This window comes from Lepisosteus platostomus, chromosome 11, assembly GCF_059453375.1.
Source record: "Lepisosteus platostomus isolate fLepPlt1 chromosome 11, fLepPlt1.hap1, whole genome shotgun sequence".
Classification (NCBI taxonomy): domain Eukaryota; kingdom Metazoa; phylum Chordata; class Actinopteri; order Semionotiformes; family Lepisosteidae; genus Lepisosteus; species Lepisosteus platostomus.
The window spans coordinates 228,323-252,405 of NC_142621.1; the positions used below are offsets into that span (position 1 = coordinate 228,323).

At 36.5% G+C, this 24,083-nt stretch overlaps 2 protein-coding genes and 1 long non-coding RNA gene across 12 annotated transcripts; 1 reads left to right on the plus strand and 2 right to left on the minus strand.

Annotated features, from left to right (window-relative positions):
• Positions 1-663: 663 nt before the first annotated feature.
• lpar3 (lysophosphatidic acid receptor 3) lies at positions 664-8,966 on the minus strand. 3 transcript variants are annotated; one of them, XM_088597644.1, is made up of 3 exons: positions 8,273-8,966; positions 6,534-7,290; positions 664-1,398 (listed from the first exon to the last, which is right to left on the minus strand). In XM_088597644.1, exons 2-3 carry the CDS (start codon positions 7,279-7,281, stop codon positions 1,238-1,240), a joined length of 909 nt encoding a protein of 302 aa, XP_088453770.1. In that variant the 5' UTR covers positions 7,282-7,290; positions 8,273-8,966; the 3' UTR covers positions 664-1,237. The 3 variants fall into 3 exon arrangements, with proteins under 3 accessions (XP_088453770.1, XP_088453768.1, XP_088453767.1); XM_088597642.1 differs by having other exon boundaries at positions 664-1,602; positions 6,534-7,287; positions 8,273-8,673; XM_088597641.1 differs by having other exon boundaries at positions 664-1,602; positions 8,273-8,415.
• LOC148651680 (uncharacterized) lies at positions 8,540-14,064 on the plus strand. Its single transcript, XR_015925127.1, has 7 exons — positions 8,540-8,680; positions 8,978-9,008; positions 10,124-10,256; positions 10,486-10,578; positions 11,128-11,151; positions 12,725-12,814; positions 13,750-14,064. It is a non-coding gene; the product is annotated as an uncharacterized LOC148651680 (long non-coding RNA).
• On the minus strand, positions 10,312-24,033 carry mcoln2 (mucolipin TRP cation channel 2). 8 transcript variants are annotated; one of them, XM_088597636.1, is made up of 15 exons: positions 23,877-24,033; positions 21,446-21,605; positions 20,331-20,504; positions 18,806-18,959; positions 18,353-18,437; positions 18,174-18,270; positions 17,660-17,759; positions 17,232-17,344; positions 16,913-17,062; positions 16,524-16,625; positions 16,312-16,434; positions 13,754-13,960; positions 13,478-13,605; positions 12,775-12,862; positions 10,312-11,887 (listed from the first exon to the last, which is right to left on the minus strand). In XM_088597636.1, exons 1-14 carry the CDS (start codon positions 23,918-23,920, stop codon positions 12,793-12,795), a joined length of 1,707 nt encoding a protein of 568 aa, XP_088453762.1. In that variant the 5' UTR covers positions 23,921-24,033; the 3' UTR covers positions 10,312-11,887; positions 12,775-12,792. The 8 variants fall into 8 exon arrangements, 6 of the variants coding, with proteins under 6 accessions (XP_088453762.1, XP_088453764.1, XP_088453763.1 ...); XM_088597638.1 differs by adding an exon at positions 21,918-22,303 and having other exon boundaries at positions 10,312-12,862; positions 23,877-24,021; XR_015925125.1 differs by lacking the exon at positions 12,775-12,862 and having other exon boundaries at positions 13,478-13,574.
• Positions 24,034-24,083: the final 50 nt, after the last annotated feature.

Below are 24,083 nucleotides of genomic sequence, written 5' to 3' on the forward strand. Positions count from 1 at the left end.
AAAATACAAAATATGAAAACCCGTCCCGATTTTTTCAGCGCACACAACACAGTTCCAGGGTCATTTGGCGTACCACCTGGCGGCACGCCACGTACCACTGCCGGTACGCGTACCACAGTTTGAGAACCACTGGCTTAGGTTATTCCACTGAAAGGTAAAATTTTATTAACACTACATTTTCATTACTTATTACTCATGATTATTACTTCGTATGCCCACTTTCTGCTGAAGTGTTAAATCATTTTTAAGTGTAAGAGTGAAGCTACCATTACAATGAATTGGATACAAAATGTATTGCAGGTCATAGATTTATACAAGCCTTATAGATTTCTTACATCCACTGTAGATTACTTTCAGGTTCCCAGTAGTCCAGTCTTGACCTTCAAACACTTTTACAGTACCAATTTTCACTATGCTTTTTAAAAAAACATACCTTTAATTTTTTTTTCACTGAATCCAAAATTGCTATCCTGGAGTTAATCTGAAGTGAATAAAATAAATTAAAAATAGCCTGATCGTTTGAATGCGTCTGTGGGTGATAACTGAAATGCAACTAATGAAACTTGTTTTTCTTTCCATGAAAACAGACAGCAATAAAATTAGTGGTAAAACACAGCAAACATTAGAAACAACCTAAAGTGTAATAAAGGAAAAGAATAGCTGTTAAGAAGCATCCATTTATATGCATAATGTCATATCATATCATAATCATATTTATGAATGTACTGTACAGTATACTGTGTTTTACAATTAACAATTTTGTTAAGAAATTTCTAAATACCTCATTATTTAAAAATCTGCATATGACATACTGTACACAAATTTCTATTAAGTTCTTTATAATCAAGGAAGTATTTGCTCTCAAATTCCTCTTTATAGTCAGTGATTCAAGATAAACTTAAATCTTTAAATCAGTGACGTCACTGTAATAACACACTATACAGGAGTATCACAGTGCACAGGAGTCTGCAGGAGGCAACATGTCTAGAAAAGAAAATCAGGTATTTATATGGTACATTTTGTAACAGCAGTTACTAATGAACAATGTGTGTAAACCCAAATCCAAAATGCAGGGAAAGTCAGGTATATACAGACTCTCATTGAGCATACTAGGCAAGCACCTGGACAAATTTGAGGATCCATTTCCTTATACCTATGAAACTGGTTTAATTCAGATGGCATTCTGTCCATGCACAAAGTACAGTTCACAACGTTCTCCTGTCCTTCAGGAGACAGATCATTCCTTGAGTTCTTCTTGGGTGGCAATGTTACCTTCCTCAGCAGTGATCTTACATTCCTCAGTGTTGATCTTACCATCCTCTGTGGCACGGATGCTGATGTCCAGACTAGAGTTCAGAGCTTTGGAGTTGGCTCTAGAGGACCTCTGTCTCCTGGTGCCTGTGCAAACACAACGGATCATGTTCTTGAAGGTCATCCACATTTCCTCATCCTTGTAGGAATAAATGATGGGATTCAGGACAGAGTTGAGTACAGCTAGCAGCAAGAACCAGCGTTTGAAGCCCAAAAGTTTGCACTGCTTGCAGTTCAGACCATCCAGTAGCAGAACCACAAGTCCAGGTGTCCAGCAAATCACAAACACACCTAAAAGGTCAGAAATATTAAACTTACAAGACAACGCAATTGTTTCTTAATATTTCAAAAAACACATTTTATTCTTTGTAATTAAGATAAGGTACTAAATATTTATTTACGTGCTTGTTTAGTGCAAACCAGTTTTACATCTTTAACTTTAAAAGCTTTCATTTGAGAGTTTGAAATATGAGACAGGCTCATGGATTGTTCCCTGGAAAAGATATCACCATATTACCCATAAAACTGCCTCTTGCAAAGAAAATATATAAAATTCAACATTCCATATAAATCAGAATGCAAACGTTATTGTAACACTTTGATGGTTGCATTTTATCAGTTACTGAGTCTACTGTGAGGTTAATACAGTATATTAGATAAAAAAATTCTCTTTTTTATGTCCACTGAATGAAGCCTGGTACACTTTAGTAATAGAAATAACAAGTAAATACCAAAACAAAATTTTTACAAAAGAGAATAATTGGGTTGCATCTTGTCAGTAGGAATGCAATACATTTCATTTTAATTTACATCAATTTAATATAATTATAATTTGTATTGAACTCCTTGACCTGAGCTGATACAGGTCTTGAGCTAAAATGTAAGAAAAATTACTAAGTTAAAGCCTTTTTAGTGGAAGCTTATATGGCATTTTTATCATTAAGTATTTTACATATACAGTACATGCATCCCTCACTTTACAAGCTCAATGGGTATGATAATTTCTGCTTGATGGCTTGAGGGAAAAGTGCATCCTACAGGACCACCAACTTCACTTACAAACTGGTTTTCTGCAGAGGTTTCCCAAGTACTGAACAGACCCAGCAATCTGATCACCAAGCTACAAGGTGGTCAACATTGCTGTTTATCATGCACTAACAAAAAAAGGCAATTACACCCTTATAAAGAAAGCAATTGCTAGCCTGTTCCCAGCCTCTCAGTTCTCTGTTGTTCATTTATGTTTGCCAGTTTAATGTAAAGGAACATCCTCATCATTGTGTTTTGTTCAAGCTACACTGCAAACATACTTGAGTTCCTTCAGCTAGTAAAGAACATCACAACATATGTATAAGGAAAGCAGATGATCAAAAACATTCTACAAGTAGACAAATGTGAAAAACATGAAAGGCTCAATACGCAGGGAAATCTAATCCTGATCTCAACCCTAATATCCAAGGTCACGTCCATAGATCATCAAGAGCTACAGTAAACATACATACTTTCACCAAAAAACACTTTCAAGTCACATATGTCCTTCTTTATGTTATTTTTATTTATTTAGCAAATGCCCTTATCAAGGGCAATGATGCTTTATGTTCCATATACTGTAATGTAAAACACCAATGACTGATGATTATGAAATAAATAATATTTCCTTCTGTTTTTCTCTAAGACCCGTCCAGGAAATGTTGTTTTCATTTCATTTTTTTAAAAAAGCACCATTGACCTGACATGTAAAGTAACCTTTATTCTCTACAATTCAACTGTTCATGGTTCCAGAGACGAATGAGCTGAGAAGAACACCACAGATACAATGGCATCCAATGGCTTCCTTCTACAAGCATGCTCTATCAGCCTTGTTCTGTGCTAGCTAAGGAAAACAAAAACAAGTCTATTCTGTAACATTGAAAAGAATTACAAACACACAGCCTCACCAGGATTTAGTAACACAACATTACCGATATATACTTTCAAATACTGTAATATTTTGAGTCAAATGGTGAAGACGCTGTCCTGTTTAGGAGTGTACTGTAGAAGTGAAATTAAGTGCACACCTTTCAGATTTTAGTCGTTCAATGTGTTATTGTGTATTACATTTACTTAAAGACATATAATACAATTTTGTATGTGACTCAACAATTTACAAGCTTAGAGACAACCTCAATGCAATCTATAGAGATAACAATTCTAATTTAAGTATTTCAACAGTCATCTTGACGTTCATCTACCTCATAGGACAATAAAAAAGAGTAATAAAATGTGGTTGTGTGTTTCGAAAGTAAAATTGTCTGTGGAATGCATTGCTTATATTTCAAAAGTAACAGGAAGGCACATACAGTATAATTCTCTTAAAAGCACCTTTAACCTTTTTACTATAACTTTTAAACAGCATCAGTTTTTATACTATGATATTTGGCTCATCTTTTATAATGTTTTAACTATATCGATCTTTACAATGGATAGACAAGAAAAAAACACTTAATAGAAAAAATGAAATAACACCTGATTAATTTTAGAAACATGAGATCTTGAGCTACATTGGTTAAAAGTACATTATACTAGTATGAGTATACAGTATATGCAGTGGTTCTAAATAAAAAGGAAGTAATCAAAACAACTGGAAAGAGTCTTTCTCCTCAAGTACAAAAAACGAAAATGCTGCACTTTCAAGCGGTACTGTATTCAGGGAGGCATGTATGTAATTGGGAGGAAATATGGATTAACATCTTTTGACTATGCATGTTCTACTTCAGTAGTATATATACACAGAAGAAATGCGTATTAAAATCGAATCATTAGGTGTTGTTTTATCTTATAACAGTTTTTAAATGTGACCAATTCAGTAGTGTCTTTGCAAAAACATTTTTGAATTAAAATACAATGCAAACACAACAAAGCAGATTTCATATTAAAATATGACCAATTTACTGAATACTAACTTCTAGACAAATCTGGAACAACACTGTTGTTTGACCTGGTACAGAATGGAACATGGAAAAGTTTGCAAACTAGAGGAGGCCGTTAAGTTAATCTTGCTCCTCTAGTTTTTTGAAGCTGATTGATTGGAGGACCTTATCTTGGTGTTTCAAGAAATAGCTTTGACAACATTTACGTTACAGTACTGAAAAAATAATAGACACAGAAAATAATTTCTTATAGCAAAGATTGAGTTGAAACTTGTCTAATTACCATTTCTAAGTCTTAAAATGAAGCAGGTTAAGTTATAAATACAAAAGATGTCACTATTAATGCCACAGTTCTAAAAAATGCTACAATAATTGCAGTTGTAGTTTATTTTATGTACATTTAATTGTCAATTTACTGTTCAATTAAAGAACACTAGCAAAGTCAAACTGTATTTTAGCCAAAGCAGTGAACGCTCTGAACATGTCCTCAGATGCGAGAAAAAATAGCAAATTAGATGTATGGTGTGAAATATGAAGAATAAAAATATTCAAGAGGAAGTCAAGCCCTAAACGTGCCCTTTCTGCCTACCAATGTATAAATAATAACACTCCGAGCTCACTGAGGCGTTTTGGTTTGTGACCCTTCCTCCACCCTCTGGCAGCAGTTCCCTGGCTGATCTTCATTAAAGGAGGTTTCAACGGCCCCAGTCTAATGGATAGGTTGTCAGGCAGATAATGGAAATACAAGCTCATCAAATCACACCTCCTCTTTTCTCGTTAGTTAGGGCTTTTGATTTTCAAACAATAAGTATCATGAAGGTGCAGAAGATTAAAGCAATATAGAAGATATTAAACTTTGGGCCAAATGAAGAAAGATAAAAACACAACAGGTTCGGATCAAGCACCGTTCATTTCTTTTGTAAGAAATCTAACACAGTAAACATTAAACATAAACATAACACATTAAACAATCTTTATACAGTATGTCAAATCAAACACATATCTAGTTTTCAACCACCTCACGAAATACTGATAGTTTTTTAACCTGAAGTGAGTAATATTAAGAATCCCTTAAGTCCAAAGACCTTTGTGACTACTAACTGGAAGCCATAAAATACAATCTTACTTTGTAAATTGTACAATGGTTCTATTAATTAGTGCTTACAGAGCTCTGCAGCAAGTTGAGCTTCTGATGTCTCATGGATAAAAAAATCCTGCTTGCATGATCTCAGCTCTGCTGTTTCTAATGGGAGATTAGGTTGTGTAAAGTGTCTTTGGGCAAAGCTTACAACAGTCTGAAAACCTGGATGTATCGGAAACTGTAAGTTCCTACACATTGCTACTATCAGGCACAATGAAACCACAGTCAGATAGGTTTAAAATTTAACAATGCTTTTCATTTAAAGCTGTCAACGGGTGAAAGAATGTATGATCATTTCTTTAGCAATTACTTTACATTAGCACTTTTTGCAGTACATTTATTTTAATCTATAAATACATTTTCTTCAAAGAAAATGCTTTTTACGTGATGACTCCTCAACTGTAACCTTTTTACAGACCATCCAATCATACCACTGACCACCTAACATAAGGCCTTTTTGTCCACATCTCCCTTAAGCCCCCCTCCAGTCACAGGCACAGTAGCATGTATAAACATGGCCCCTCTGGTCATTTCAGAATTACCCACAGGGGATTATGTTTATCCAGAAACTGCATCTCTTGCAGAAAGTCCCTTTCCATGTACATTAGCAAAGGAGCCAGGAAAATGTAGCCTAAGAAATAAGATGAAACACTGAAAGCAGGAAAACACTAAGAAGATGGAAGACTGACAGGCCACAGTTTTCCTAAGAAAATACTCTGTGACTACTGTAACTTATCATAATATTCTTCAGATATTGTCAAGAAAACTAAACAACCAAGAGCTACTGTATAAGAGCTACTGTGTGTCTGACAGACATGAAAGAAACATGTTTGACTTTCCATCTTTCACTATGGAACTAGACTTATAATATGACTGTTACTAACTAGTTCTAATTTAAAATGCATATGATTGTTACTCACCATATCTCCTATTTCTGCCAAAGTTAAACATACGCACAGCAACAAATATGATTATGGGAAGCTCAGCCCCACCCCAAAGTGCATTTCATATGGACTTACAAAATCCCTCAAGGTTTAACTATGAGTTAAGTTTGTATTGTACCTCTTTCATATCTGAATACTAATATAGTTAACAATAATAAAAATCACTTACACTTTCAGTTAACTTAACATTCCCATACTGATAATTATTTTGCAAAGGCATTGTGAACTCACCTAGCACTGTCATCACAGTCTTTATGAGCTTCATGGGTGTTCTCTTTCGATTTATAGATCCCCTGGTGTGGGAGGACAAGATGGATGTTTTCCTCTTTACATATAAGTATATTCGCGTATAAATTACCACCATGATTAGGAAGACGAAAAGGTTGGACACTGACCATGTGGTCAGGTAGCTTCTGCTGAAGATAGGTGCCAGAGTGGAGCAGTCCTCAAGGCTGCATATGCAGTTCCAGCCCAGACTTGGCACAGCGCCCATGGTAATGGAAACTGCCCACACCAGCACTATTAAGAATGTCACACGCCGTTTTGTGAGGTTTCTGAGTACTTTTAGTTTCATTACAGAGATGTATCGCTCCAAGGCAATTGCTAGCAAGTTGGCCAAAGAAGCTGAAAGACTGGTGTCGAGTAGACCCTGGCGGAAGAAATAGAGCTGTACAGTGAGCTCCTTGGATACTGCTCCTGTGTTGAACATAAGATACACATAAGCTATTCCAGCTAAGAAATCTGATGCTGCCAAGTTGGCTAGCAAATAATAGAAAGGATAATGGAATCTCTTGTTGGTGATCACTGCTGCAATGACCATCGCATTGGACACAAAAATGAAGAGGCAGAAAAAGGAGCCAAAGCACTGGACAACAATGAGCTGGTTGGAATCCCAGTCCTTTATGGTGTGGTTGCTGTTGTTATAAAAGAAGCCCATGGGCTTGCCATAGTAGCAGTAGTTTGCACTGGGATGCATCATGCGGAGCTTCTGAGAACACAGGTGATTCAGAAAGAACAGAATGTTATTGACCAGTATGGAGACAGCCAGCAATTTTCAAAGAACATTTCTGTTAGTCTCTCTTTAAGACAGAAATACAGTAGCAAAATCATCCCTATATAATACATAATAATTTAACACTTAAATGTTTAAATTTTAGAAAAATACATAAACAATGTCTTTGAAACAACACAATAAAATCTCAAGAACAGCTGCATGAAGCAGACTAAAAACTGGCTTTAAAATATGGTGAGGAGCTGATCAGCTTTTTATAGACACTGAGCAGGTGGATAAATTAGCTTATGTATAGCATGCGTCTTACACTTCAAAAGTAGGATACTTGCAAAAATGATTCATGATAGATAAAACAATAAAACAAACATAAAAATGAAGAAATGGCTTTGAGTCTGATCCGACTTCCTAGTTTCAAATGAAACACTAAAAAGAAATTTAAAACAAGATGCACAGCTAGAATCAGGTCTGTGTTTTGGGAATAACATTCTCTGTTTCAATTTTAAAGTGCAATGTAGGCTACCAGTGTGAACAATAACAGTATGAAGAAAACAACCTTGTCAAAAATTGACTTCTAAAACACAAGCAATAAAAAACACACTGGTATGGTAGATTTAACTGAATGAATATAACTAAACTAATTACAGGTTACAATAACTAGTTAATAATTTGTACTGAACTTCAGAAACATCAGTTTAAATGTCATATTAACTGTTTTTTTTACAACTGAAACTAAGTTGAACTGGAGCAGAAAACGTGTCAGTTTTGAAAGCTCATTTCTTTACGTTCATGGTGTATACCTTGATTCGAGTTTAAACTGACGCAATACTATCGTCAAAGTTGTTGAAGTTTAACGCAGTTTTGTAAACGAACGAATGCACTTGACAAAGAAACCGCATTAAGATCATTAAGAATGTAAATGTTTTAAAATAATGTATTGCGAAAGCCGTAAGGTACTCACCAGTTGTGTGGTTTATCTTGACATTCTAGCTCTGCGTGGTAAATACAGTATATATAGTACATGTTTGGGTACTTTCTAGAGACGTTTTCCTATTCGTTTTACTACAGTAATTCAGCTCTTCCGTGCTTCTTCTTGACTTGCTCCTGTGTACTTTGGCATCAAGCAGGAAAGAAGTGGTTCTCGGCGGCTTTGAAGGATGAAACAAGTTTTACAAAGTTCGCGCTGACGCACCGGGCGTTGGTCCTGCCGATCTCTATCTGTCTGAGGAACCTCCTGCAGCTGCACACGGACTGGACTCCTTAACCCGGGGTTAATGGAGTATAATAAAAAGAAAGAATAATGTAATAAATTACAGAGACACTGGATGACGTTTTTCCCATGAAGATATACAGACACGTCCAGTTACAGGTAATATTTATAATACATCTTATAAGTCTAAAATAGCATAAAAAGCAGTCACACAAAGTATACATTTTAAATTGTGGTTCACAGGTTCTGGTTGCTGTTACTGATACACTCCTCACGCAGACTAGTCACTACACAGCTGCATAGTTGCGGCTTCTAATTGTTCCCAACTATTTTACAGTATTTTGAATCTCGTTACAAACGTGAAAACTTGTCCCTTGGCAACACATTTCGGAAACACTAAATTGGTAGTTTAAAAAACATTTGAATAAGAATTTTGTTCTTTTTTTTTTTTACCAGGGAGGGAAAAGCATAACGTAGTGCTCTTCAGGTAAGAATGAGACAGTATGAAACATTCACCCTACACCGCAGGAGGTGGGTCTGTGCGAGAGAGGCTGGTTTACTATCATCATAGTTCATTTCTATTCGCTGTTCTACATTCAAGTTGGGACCTGCCCAGGTTACTTGTGAGTTTAGTTCCTTCTTGTGATTGTGCAGCGCACTGCCTACAAAAATAAAAATAAATATCCAGTTACAGATAATACTGAGAACCATCAACTTTAGGACGACGAATTGAACAATACTGAAAATAATCTAATTAAAAGAATAGGGATTATTAAAAGAAAATGCTAGGACTGCCCAAGACTAAACAAAATAAAAACTTTAAAAAAGATAAAAAAGATTTGTACTTTTACTGGCTTTTTCCAATCTGTGAATTGGAGACTTGTAAAACTGGAAGGACCGTGTTCCTCTGGGAAGAGATGTTGCCAGTCCAGGTCTGTGGTGCAGACAGAGTAAATAATAGTTCAAAGTAAACATTCCCTAACTTATCAAGATCATGCTTGAACATGGTTGGATAAATGTATGTTGGTGTCTGAAAAAAATCTAAGGAATCATTCAAAACACTAATATTCATGAGCCAAGCAAAACACAGGAAGACTATTCCCACAGCACACAGTATTAAAATCAAGAGGAGGCTCAACCCACAGAAATATGAATCTCATTAACCTGTTACTTTCTGATCCTTTAATATCTGAAATGGAAGTTTGTCCTGGTTCTGCCTCTTTTCAGGAGAAGTGATACGTTCTCTTGTCTCATAATTTTTAATGTTAGATTTTGCTCTTCACAATATTTTTTTTTCCCATGTATGGAATTAAACAGTCCATGAGCCACCTGTGTGGTTGGGGGAATATTTGACATTGATTTACTCAATTCCTCAATGATGTCAATGTGAAATGATGTGTAGCTGGGCATCTTATAATGGGGTCCACCTGTATGACATTATTGGTGAAGGGCTCCACATTCTCACAATGGTTTAATCAGTGTTTTTTTATTACAGTACTGTATGTGCACAGTGGTGGCTAGGGGATAGAAGTACAGTATCACGCCGTATTTGCAATGTCATGTTATTTATACTTTTCTTTCTTTCATTCCTTTGTACTTCAGTGGTCAAGTCATAATTGTAAATGAGAATCCGTTCTTATCAGACATATCTGAAAGATAAAGTACTGTTACTTCTACATGTAACGAGAAATAAACATGAGAAGTGTGTTACACCTCAAACTCAGCAGAAACTCAGGTATGCAAGGCAACTATTGAATCCGAGCCACAATTTGTAATAAGTGACTCTAGAGCCTGTTTTACAAAATCTTTATTGTAAATTCCTAACATAAAATACAATTATGTTTTAAAATATTTTTGCCTGACTCTCTTTTTAAAATCAACAGAACTCTTGCTAACAGAAAGTTGATAAAAGTTCAAATGCCTTGTGACAAAAACTGAAAGTGTTCTGAAATGTTCTTCCACAGCTTCCTGGAACTCAAAATGACCCATGAAATATCAATAATGTATGCTACGGATAAAAATATTGTAAAGCAACAGTTGACCGTATGGACACTAAGGTGAGGTTTATGTGTTTTCCATTCTCTATGTTTTTGTAATCATGTGCAAAATGTAATTAATTTGCTAATTATATCAGAACCTAAATTGTTGATATAGATCAGGAAGAGCAACAGGTTTAAGGTAGAATGTTACACCACTGCTAATATACACTTAATCAGAGATCATGCCCCTTTAGATTATGTGCTATTTCAAGTTAGCCCCCTCTCTATCCATGCGTACACATTGCCACTGAGTTCTGTTGTCCAAGCCACTCTATAATAATTCAGTGTAAAGATCCTTTTACAAAAGTAACTAACTCCTCTGGAGGTTTAGAGATTCACTACATAGGGACTAGACTGAGCTGAGCTGGAACCACTTAAATAATACAGCTCTTAGCATTATCCTTCCTCAGTAAAATTCAGATAGTTTAGATCAACAGAGATCCAAGACTGAGGCAAAGAGCAACAAAAAAGAATATCAGTTTATACTTGATTCATACTATACAAAAACAAATTATATACATACTGTATGTACATTTATTTTGTTTATTTTGGCTGTTTATTTTTTAGGTGAAACATGGAACTTTAAAAAAGGTAATGCCGCTATACCGTAAGATATCTTGGACAAAATATATTTTCTTGTTCCTGTAAATATTTTCAGCAAGATGCATACTTAAGCTTCACTCTGACAGTTAAATATGAGCCAAAAGTTTTTCCTAAGAACATAGCCTCTTAAATAGGCAATTACCAACACCCTAATGGATCATAATGCAGGTTTCTCATTAGCTACTATGAAACTTAAAATATACCGGAGAACACACAAAGGAGTCATTTCACAAACAAGCTTTCAGTGTGGCATGAAAAGGCCAAGAGTTGGGCAAATGATCTAAGCATATACGATCTATAATGGCCAGCATTATAAAGTAATTGTCACTTACTGAATTATGATCTACAGATGCAGATTTAAATGACGAGGATAAGGAAACCATTAAGAATTCTTTCAAGACCTAATGTGGTATACAGTGGAAATGCCACTTTTTCGGGGTTTAGTTTCACATTAAAAAGGAATGAAAATATAATTAGGCTCATGAACAACATATTCTTCACCGCAGATTATATCAACTCCAAGTATGTCTCCAAAATGTCCAGCACCCTGGATCTCTCCTGGGTTTGTTTTCCACTGAAAATGTGGAAGCTGCTCTCACAGTCTGTTTTCTATAGTTTTCCATCGGTTCATTTGTTTCCAGTAGTCTTCAAGTTGGTTAAGACTATATATGGTACATAAAGATTCTCTCAGCTAATCAGCAATACATCTTCATCTCCCTCCAGCCTGTTAAAATGTAACAAAGTATAAATTAGAACTGACAGATTAAGCAAAATGTTTAAATATTTAATGTTCAGAGTCTTTCCTGCTTTTATTTCCGTTTCACCACTTTTTAAGTACAGTTTGAATCAGGTGTGACAGTTTATCTGCAGTCTGGTAAATACCATTGAAAAAGAAAAAAAAATACAATTTTTTTTTACAAAAAATGGAAGATCTGAAACAAATTGAAATTTCTTCTTGGATTAATTATACTACAAATTAAAAACTAAACAGTGAAATAGATTTTTAAAGTAAAACTACTACTTGTGTAGATTAAGACTACAGTTTAAAAAATGAATGTTAAAAAAGCTGATATAGAGATATTTCAGATTGTACTAGTATAGTCTTATTTTTTTTAGCATTCAAGTTATTTCTAGCTTTCTTTTCCAAAACTTTATCAGCAATAGAAGTAAGACTAATTAGGGTATGCATTTTCTTCAGTTTTCCCATTTTATATAAATTAGTTGACATCTGCAGAATTCCAATCTGTGTGTGCTACTCCCATTCTAAGTAATAAATTAATTATCCTAACTAGACATCTATTAATAATACCCATTATACCGTATGGCATGAGGAATAACATCTTCCAGAAGAAAATGCGACAGGAATGTGAATTAAACTCTTGTTTAACCAGCTTGGCTGAGAGTTGTCCCCTGGCTGCAGGATGAGGACATTAGGACCCCAGACAGAGATCAACCAAGTGGGAGTTGCAAAGTTGCCAGAGAGATGGTGGAGTGGTAAAAAGAAAGACAAATGCAGGACAGAGAGGGGTTTACAATGAGAGGTATTTCTAGTTTTCTACAGGAAGAGACATCGTGGAGAATTGCTAGTCAGAGCAGCAGATGTGAGGAGACCTTGGATGTTGTCTTCCCTCATGACAACAGAAATGTAAAGGTACAATGTCTCATGGCTGTCTCCTGATTCATACAGAAGCTGTTAATCCTGAGGAAGCAAAAAACCCATGAAAAAGAAACAATGATGGAAGACCCTACTGGCAATCAGCAACATGTTCCAGGAGCAAAGCTAATTTCTATTATTTGTATTACTTACATTAGGAAAAATCACAAACATTTTCAGCAGTTTCCTACTTCCTGTCTGTCTTTTACCAATGTGTTTCCATGCTACAACAATCTAAAGCACTTTCTCCAGGTCAAATAATCAGACGAGAGCATTATTAAACCTGACAAATGTGGCTAAAAACTAAATTATCTGCCTGAAACCTGCTGTCACACTGACGTTCAGATCTTGCTGTATGAGATGCCAGTGTCTGGTAGACATGTAATACAGAAGTTCCAGTCTGATGGCCAGCTTAGACTAATATTGACTTAGACCGACACATACAGTACACAAGAGCTATGAATATGGGAGAGGGGACTGCTATTACAGTTTTCTGCAAAGGTGTCTTTCCTTGCTCTCTAATAGAGAGATGGGAAGTCTCCATAGAATGGGAGTGAATTGGAAGCCTTTCAACAAACTCACAGATTATCTCCCTATATTTTTTAGCCACAGCAGTCTAAGCTCATGAGCAGGATAATATTTGCTACAGCGATTATGTACCTGTTGCAACAGCACACAAAGGAGCACTTGGCCTCCTGCTCTTTGCAGCTCTCAGAGGAGGGGAAGTCCCTGTATCCCTTCAGGAACCTCTGGAGGTCTGTCATGGGGAAACCATTCTCCTGGTAATTCTTAGCAAATCAGGACAAAAAACCATAATAAACAGTGATTTGCAAAAGTGTTAAGACCCTTCCTATGGTGTCCCATTTTGATAAATTACAAAGTGATTCATACTCATTTTCTTCAAATCCTGCTATTGCAATCTGTCATTCAAGGTACCTTAATGGTTTCATAAGAGTCAGTGATGAGGGCGATGAAGAGGCTGAGCACCATGTAGATGAAGAGGGAGATGAAGGAGTAGAGGTAAACCCGGCTGAACAGCCAAACCAGAGTGCTCTTCTCCTGGAACTGGGCGAAGGTGGCGAACATGTCATCTCCGTTAACCAGTGAAAACAGGCACTCGGCAACTCGACTCAGACCCTCAAACTGTACTTGGCAGAAAAACAATAACATCCAAATGTTTTCACAATCTCCACGGAAAAGCAAGCAGATGATGTCCTGTGTCAAATAAAATAAATGCTAAGACTTTTGTCCTGTTGTTTTGATTTTATTTTTAACTGCACATTCACAATTTTCTCTAGTTATACGCTTAACAGTCAAGCTTGAACCCTTATTCTTCATTCATTCCCTCAAATTCCTGCATACTGTCAGAGAGGACAGAGAGGGACTCAGCTGGTGTTTAAGGCTTATAATATTTTTATGATAGATATAACTGCAGCCCAGTCACAATGCCTTTATATCAGCAGTAGTGCTGCAGTCACTGATTTGGCTCAATGGCAAATTCATTTGAGGTTGAATAATATAAATTCCTTTCAATTCCATTCATCCAACCATTTTCTAATTGTTTTTACCTGATCCAGTAGGAGAGCTGTAGTCTCTAAAGTGACTTCTCCCCTCTGAAGCAAAATACACGCTGGATGTATTCCAATCCAGACACAGACACAAACACAAACACACCAGGGACAATTTTCCCAGAAGTCAATTAACCTACCAGCCTGTCTTTGGACTGTGTGAGGAAACTGGAGCACCCAGAGGAATCACAGGCGGAACATACAGTACAAACACCATGCTGACAGCACCCCAGGAATCGAACCCAGGGTCCCAGAGCTGAAAGGCAGCAATGCTGACCACTGTGCCAGTTGTACAGCCCATAGGAATTTTAGCCAGGACACCACAACTACACTTTTGGTTTAGAAATTGCCACCATCACCATATCATAACACTATGCGATTAGCGATAGAAAAAACTTACAGTATCTACTACTGAGCACAGGAGTACTCCTCTCTATGTCTAAAATCAGGTGGCATAATAGAAGCCTGACTGATTGTGCAACAGTGATATAGCTGTTAGGATTTTCTTTTAATTGTTTTCACATTTTGAAAATAAAATCAGCAAATAAATTAAATAAAAAAACTAAATTAACATTATAATATTCAGCCTAGAGAGGAAATGAACCATTGGAATGAACAGCATTAGTAAAACTGCAGAGACAATTCCAATAAATCTTTCCAAATCATCTTCTATAAAAAAAAACTTCTCAACATCTCAGAAATAAACCCAGAGTATTTTACACTAAGCAAAAACTAAAAAGATTAAACCCAGCTGAAAACACATTATGGCTTTACAAATAAATCAAACAACAAAATGAAATAATGCATAAAATCTGTTCACAATAAATAAGTACCACAATTTTCTTAAATTATAATTAAATAATACTTATATTTGACTAATTTCTAAGGAATGTGGAGTGATTACAGATTATTCCAAGAAACAGCATACAAGGAATGCTCAGAGTTTTTACAGGTATCAGTAAATCATCTATTTCTTATTGGTTTTAACCTGATTACAACTTACAAATAATTCACCTCAGTTCTGTAACTAAATGGTGAAATTAAATAGCCTGTAAGAGTAAAGGTCTAATGACATGTATAGGCTGCTTCAAGTTTTCCAAAATAGCCTCTGGTTCAGCTAGTTAAACAAATAACAAAACTGAAGTGGTCTGTCTAACACCACCAAACCCGGCACAATCATGACTATTTGATTAAAGCTTAAAAAAAATTAAATATGAGAAAAATATTTCTAGCACAGTTGTAATTTCAATGGTCAAATTACAGCAACAGTGCAAGAAAACACACAAATCTTCATATTTAACTTTATGGGTACAAAATAACATTCCCCTCTCTTGTGCTCTGAGCAGCATTACACTGAATTATGGATACAGGTGGAGGGAATGCAGAAAATATATGCAGGAGTTGTACTCTAATATGTTTACTGATCATGCCACTAATCATTTGTGGTCATTTGCGGTAGCAGACATTCTGTCTCTCTGCAAAGAGAGTCAATAATACACCATTAACCTCTAACCATACATGGACTGGAAAGGCTTGGACTACTGTGTCATTTCCTATAATTTAAAATAATTTATTCAATTTGATAAAATAGTGTCACCTATTATATTCTACACACATTAGCAAGTTTAACTTGATGAATTACAGTACAAGCACTGTGGTGGTACATTGTTTTCCAATAATGTAACATCAGTGTATGTGGCAACACTGCCCTCTCTTGGACAGTTTCATACTGGTCAGTACAAGATGCAAGACAGATTTGTTCTTTGGTTACATCATGTCTTTTTTTGCTTTCTCCGTGACAATTGCTAAAGGTCTTGCAGTCATTCAATGGATTTGTAAAACTGTTTAAAACCCATATCCTAATGTTGTTAGGCATGGGAAAGTATCATGTTTTCTGTCTATGCAGTAAAGATGTTAAACTCCTACCTTTTCATGATAAGGACCAAGAACAATCCATCCACAGAATGTATACCCCAAGTATATCATTCCTGCACAGCAACAGAATCGCAGGACTTTTGGAAAGGCTGCCCTCATTGTTAAAATAAGGACCTGTAAAACAAATAACTTATGATTCTCACAACATTAAAAAAGCACTGGAAATTTACACATTCAGTCACTGATTACTTCTGCTTTCTTACATTGTACTTTTGAAAGTATCCCAAGTATCTGATCACTCCCACCCAGACCAGCAATGTTGAAGTTCCTAGAAAGATACTGCAGACATCATAGCTTGTAAGGCTCTATTGAAAACAAAAAAAAAATACATAAGAGCATATCGTTTGTATTCCTTTAACATAATGTCTTTTTAACTGTCTTCTTTACTTTTTCAATGTAACTGTCTGCTATCATTCTCCCAAACACAGAGAGAGAGAGACAATGTGAGAGATTATATCAGAAATATGTATGGATGATGATCTGAATAATAATAGTATAAGCTACTTCTGAGAGTGCTAAATAGTCAATTAAGGTCCTTGATCTTGTACCAAATTTCTCAGTCTACAGTGAATTCTGTTTGTACTGTTTTTACCTTGGCCTGTATTTCCATCTTCAGTATGGACCCAACAATTGCCATGGCATCGCTGACAATGACCATGACATACCAGATGTTTAGGAACTCCTGCTTGTCTGCCTCACACACCTTGTGCTTGTAGTTCACGTGCAAAAACCGAGCAAACCTCTAGCCAACAAAAGGAGACACTTTCATTAATGTGCCACTTGCCTATCCTACACACTCCTGAAAAACCTCACATCTAAGAAAATTACTTTAAATTTTGCCTTGTTGCCATGTCAGCAGGTATTAATACAGATCCCATAAACAGAAAGAAACTGAACGATGAATGACTTACCTGAAGTAATTTAATTGCAAGTACAATCGATCGTGTGCAAAGCACTGCTGATGTCAAACAGGTCACAATGACAAAGACATCAAATACAAGTAGATAACGCTTGTTTTTCTGAACTGAAAGATAAGTCTGTGTTATAACATGATACACATTATAAAAACTTTAAGAATGAAAATGCACTCATAAATCTAATTCAATAAACTGAACATGTTCTCTATGCTACTGGCACAGTAGTTGGCTGTTATACTGTTTGAACAGACAGTATTATTTGTATGAAATTCAGCAATGTTTTGCAATGGAGATGTGTTCTGACATAGATGGATTTGGGAAACAATACATCAAAATTAAAGGCTGTCAATTTCACATTAGTCTCTAAATCTTATCTTGTATCCTCATTCACTTTTCTATGACAATTATACTTATGTACTTACCTGTTCCTATATTCTTACAATTTTTGCATGCAATGCTAATAGCCTCACTATCAAAATAGATTTTCATTTTTCCACTGTGACCTTGGTTATCAAACGTTATCTGAAAAAAAAAAGGAAATGTCATGGTCAACCAATAATTCTCACACTGCAAGTCCCATAGAGCCCAGTTAGCACAGGTAGCACTGACTATCACAGACAACAGTGAAAGATAAGAGTGTCAGACAACTCAGAGGGACACTGTTGAGTGGAAAACATGAGATACTGAGGTGAGCTGAATCCTTGCTCTGTGGTCTGAGCACCACTTGAAGGGCCATATTCACAGCCCAGACTCAATGTGACTCAAACTCTTGAGTATGGACTTTAGGATTCAAGCAGCAATCCATGTGAGTGCCTTTACTGGTTAAACCACTACTTTCTCCTAAGGTAAGATATCAAGAGGAGCAATGTTTAACGTAACATTAAAAAAATTAAAAAATGAACATCTCCATAAATTTACTAAAACAAAAGAACTTACCGTTATAAAGAATTCATAACAGTCTGGCAATTCATGAGATCGTATTGTTTGGAGGTTGATTCCATTTAGTCGAAAGCTGATTCTCAGATTAACAAGCCTAAATTTAATGACGACAAATACATTTTTAAATTCAGTGGGACAAAAAACAGTACATGCTATGAAGCAAGCTTGTTCTTTACCTGTAAAAGTCGAGGTTAAAGAAAGAGGCATTGGCCATTTTCCATTCCTTATCTTCTATAGTTTTGATGTCCAATGTCAAACAAACTGAAAAGAAATAGAGGCTGTTAAGAAGGAAAATGAGACAGGAATTAAAGATACATTATTAAAATACCAATTCATCAGTTGTTCTTTGTAACAGAAAAAGAAAAAGTTGCATCTTCTTCAATGGACATTTACAGTATACACTACAGTATATCAGCAGACATGCTTTATACTTATTTCATAGATAGATAGATAAGACTTTATTGATCCCAAAGGGAAATATTGCTTACAGTATATTAATTTAATTAGTTTTGCATGGTTTTCCTTTCTTCACCTTATTTTATTCTGTGCTTTATTATGCTTGTTCTGGTCTTAACACAGTACACAACAATAAACTGATATGGGTTTGCCGAAAACCTCATGCTTCTCACCAGTTTCTGTTTCAGGGTCAATATCATTAGACTCATATGAAGACTGAACACTCCCTCTCCTGTAATGTTGTTTACAAATGACTAAAGGCGACATTTCACTGTCGTCCTGTGCATAACTCACAGGGCCCACTGACAGGTTCTTCAGCAGGGCATACTGCAAGGAAGAGAGAGAGATTTTATTTTCCTTGTAGTGATTTTCATTAAACCACCTATGAGTGAAATGTATGGAATTACAGAAAGCAACTACACACAGTGTGAAATGGATGTGATGCCGACACACAGAGCAGACCTGGCTTGTTACAATTGTTTTTTGACAGATTAAGTCATAAGTCTTAATTTGCAGTATATTACATTTGCATCTTATTTAAGTATTCTTCAATACTTCTTCAATATCCCCATTACAATTATTATAAAACTGTTATAAAGTAGACTAATAGGACTCTGTGAAGCAAGGATATCCAGTCCCGGACCTGCAGGACCAGTGAGTCTGTGGGTTTTTATTCCTCCAGAAGCAGGACTGTTGTATCGGCAGGTTTTGTAGGTTTCATTAAAGTGTCAGCACCCGGTTAAGCCATTAACCACCTGGTTTAGCTCATTAAGAGCTGAGTTGCAATGACCACAGACACTGGTCCTCCAGGATAAGGGCTGGACATCCCTACTTTGCAGAGCTCCATAGTCTACTTTACAACAGATTTGTTTGTTAGCTTGTGATTCAAATCCAGTCGGTTGTTCAATCAGTAATCACAAATCATTAAAGTTTTCTTTCAGACTATTTTCACTGGATAAATCTTTCCTTCCACTCAAAAGCAATCAAGGAATTTCCTGAAAAAAATATGCACAAGAATCATGGGCAACAGAAGAGAACTATATAATGCATAGATAAACAAAAATTACAGTGATAAGACTTAAAAAGTCACAGCAATGCATTATTTTAGAGGTTGTAAAGTAATCATAATAATGGCTTACACTTATATAGCACTTTTCTGGACACTCCACTCAAATCGCTTTACAGGCAATGGGGATCCCCTCCACCACCACCAATGTACAGCATTCAATTGGATGATGCAACGGCACCCATAGTGCGCAGAACACTCACCACACATTGGCTATTACTGGGGAGTAATGAAGCCAGTTCATAGATGGGGATTATAAGGAAGCCATGATTGGTAAGGACCAATGGGAAATTTGGCCAGTACGTCGGGGTTACACCCCTACTCTTGTCCTGGGATTTTAAATGACCACAGAGAATCAGGACCTCGGTTTTATTTCTCATCTAAAGGAAGGCGCCTTTTTACAGTATAGTGTTCCCGTCACTATACTGGAGCATAAGGACCCACACAGACTGCAGGGTGAGCGCCCCCTGCTGGCCCCACTAACACCTCTTCCAGCAGCAACCTTAGTTTAACCCAGGAGTCTCCCATCCAGGTACTGACCAGGCTCACACCAGCTTAGCTTCAGTGGGTTGCCAGTTGTGAGTAGCAGGGTGATATGGCTGCTGGCTATGAAAACCAATTATGGTACCAACCTGATCAATCGCAAAAAATACACAATCATAAACATCCTGCTGAGAGTAAACTGCACGGCTGTAGTCATCCTCATCGGTCCCTGTGTACCCCTTCAGAAACAGGTTCTTGAAGGTCATGCTATTTTCCTCCTTGTAGGAGATGACAAGTTGGTTGTTCAGCCCAAAGAGAACAAGCTTTGAACACAGAACAAGGGGGAGAAGACAATGTTTTGGAGATCATGTTGATTTGGCTTTCAACAAAACAAAAATGAGATAGACTGCATTGTTACTACCCTGTGTCAACATTCCTCAGCCCAGAGATCATGAGGTTGAGAGTAGTTTTATCATTATATAATGTTATAAATGTATAATAGAGCTAAATTATTTCAATGCATTCAATTACACAATCCAGGACCCAGCAAGATTCTGATCAGGAGAGCTAAGGATGTAACCTTGTAATATCAGCTGGTCAACAGCAGATAAAGAAAACAACTTCTCTTAATTCGATTGCAAGCCCTGGCAACTTCCTCACTGCTTCACTACCAGGCAGTGCCTGCTCTACGCCTGCACAGTTCTGATGAATCCTTAACAAATGGCAGTAAAAGCTACATCCTGATAAATAACTTTAATTTTATTTGTCAGACAAAAACTCAGACAAAAGGAAAACACTTGTTCTATTTGTTCATATTTTAATAAACTATGACCATCTTTCATTCACACATTCCTTAACAATGCTCATCTTTTTTTGTAACCCCAAACATTTCTCGAAAGACTTTAAATACCTAACCTCACCACAATATGCCTGACACAATAAGGATAGAGAACCTCACTACCACAGTATATAAAAATAAGTATAAGTACTGTAGATTACAGAATAGTACTATAAATAAGACATTTCTTTTTTCAAAGGAAAGGTGGGTGTGAGACATAACAACAAGTAATTAATGCATACTGTAATTACTAGGATATTTATTTAAAATAGTCTGAGATGATTGTGTCAATCAATAAGGTGGATATATACTGTAGGTCATTTGAATGGAGTGACTATATCATGTTAGGGACATATATAGTGCAAACAACATTATCCCAGTGTTACCTTCACTGTCTCTGAAATCCATAAGCATGAGCAGCATTACCTGAGTGGTAACCATGATGATTTTCAAAATCTGTACCCCTAGTTTCCAAGGAACCTTGCGCCGCATCCTGTACTTTTCACAGGGGCTCATGAAGTAGTACCTGAGGTCTTCTCTGAGAGCTTCCTCTTCAGCAGAAAAGTCCTGACTTGTCACTGTGCTCCTGCAGACAAGGGTAGATGACAGTCACTGGACACTGTTCAGTGACCATGCACAAGTGTTATTTTAAATGAAACTGGCTGGTGAGGGTATAAGATAAAGTTGGGAAAATCTATAGAAAAATGTTTTGCTTTTTTGTATTCCTTTATTTCTATTTTTAAATTATGGTTGGATTTACACATTTTGTTTGGGCACCAAGCCTTTCATGCCATGATGATTATTCACATTTGTTCATCATTGTATCTTGTACCATGTGTGCATCATGGCCAATGCTGAAAGCAATACAAGATGTACATTTGATACACATGCTTCGTACCAGGTTGCTGTCTAGTGGGATTTTGTCCTTTTCACTTCATAGAGCCCCTGCAGACATGTGCCTGTTCACTGGTCTCTAAACCCAATATGCCACATGTCATCCTAGGCCATTCCACAGGTGTTCGATGGGACCCTGTTCAGTCACCATGCACAGGGCACTGGCCCCCACAGCACAGCACAGCACAGCACAGGTTGGGGAACCTGGTCAATGCACCAGTCAGTCAGCTCACTTAGGACTCCCCACTGACTGGTCTGTTGTACAAAATCAGCAGTTGTTCAAGACATCAAGATCTTTGTTCATCAGGAGAGAGGACTCGACAGAGGTGTTGCTCCAACCCGAAGGTGTTGTTCTCTTGGTAAGGGGACATCATGATTCCTGTTTTGCTTCTAGAAGCAAAAACAGTCAAATCCACTCACATAGATTAGAGTCAGTCATGAATGATTAATTCAAATACTGCCAAACATTTAATCAAGATCCCAAATGGTTTTCTACAGCAATCCTGTACTCAGCAGCATAAAAGCAAACCTACCACAATCAACTGCAGCAGCCCTGCACAATGCCAAGACACCCCTGACACAAATGTTGTTTCTTTCAGTCTCATCTGATAAGCTAGAAAAAAGCTGAGATCTATAGCAGGTAGTACAACACTTGAGATGCTGCTTGTTTTTCAGAAATGGACATCAGATGTGTGAATTTTTCAGCAGAACAAACAAACATCCATTGTGCAAATGCAGAACCCAGCAGAATATAAGAAACATAACTGTTCCCTCAAAACTGGTAATTAATCACAAAATTCTGATTTGAGTGTAAAATAACTCAGCACTAGAACATTTAAAAAAGAGACTACCAATTTGAAAAATAATAGAGCTGATCTCTTTGTGCTACAACAAATCAAAAATCATTGTGAAATAATGGGCACAGTACATTGTGTGCTCAGGAAAAAAAAACAGCAACAGTGTTTATCTAAGAAAAGCTTGGTTCAATGTGCAAGGGAACACCATCGCAGGCAGTCTGTGGTTTTTGCCTTGTCATCTGCATTGTTTAGGAAAGTTTTTTTTTAACTTTTTGCTTTATAAAAACAGTAGCAGTGACTGAACAGTACTCACTAAGAGTGACAAGTGCTGTTTTTTAATTGCAATATGAGTGTCATGAAAATGAGACAGAAATAGCACAACGAATAGCTCAGCTAAAGTGACACCTGTGCTGTTCGTATGTCGTCTTGTGAAACTAATTTTCTGCAGTCAGCAGAAATTTGGCAATAACTGCTACAGGTTCTTTATAAATAACTTCAAATAGACGAGATTACGTGGAGTTTTAGCATTTTCTACGTTATGATATGCAAGTATGGTCCAATACATTCAGTATCTTAAAAATAATAAAACCCGTAAAGTATTAAATATGTAGTACAACAGACGTTTCATAGGCTTAGTTAAATAGTATATATTATACATTTACAGTACGCTTCGAAAATTCATAATTTTACTGCAATCAGCACTAGTATCTCAAAAGAAAACCAGCCACTCGCACCTTTTATTTAGCTGAAGACTCTAGCAAATAAGCTATTTTTATATTTCGAATTTAATCTCGAAATCCAGCATCAACTCACCAGATGTAAAAAAAAAAACGATAGAGAAGAACCACGCTCCTGCCCGTCAAACTAACTAGTGGTTTTGCTGAAACTATCTGACAGTGGTGCCTCCACGCCGGCTCTGCTCAGCAGATACCCTATTAAATTCACTTTGGAACTTGAATCATACGGTACGTCAGAAACAAAATCGTATGTGAAAATTGAATTTTAGTGCTAATCAATACGCAATTCCTGAAGTATTTTTTTTAAGTTTAGATCCTAAGTTATTTTAATGCGTTTTATGGCAGCGTCTCCCCCTAATGAGTTTCGTTTTTAATATTAAACTACAATATTGTAGCGGAAAACGTTGCCGATCTCTGTATTATTCTTACCCTCTTGAATCAAATGTTTCGTTGAATCTAACATAAAAATCCATGTTAAATCAGTTGCAGGTGAGTGTTAGACTTGCTGAAGCTCTAGCAAACAGATACCACGAGTGTCTCCGTCAGACGGTATTGAACTTCAATAATACAGAAGAACTTGCGGTCACGTGTGAAGCAGGAAATACTAGGCTTGCATCGCAGGAGACCGCACTCTAC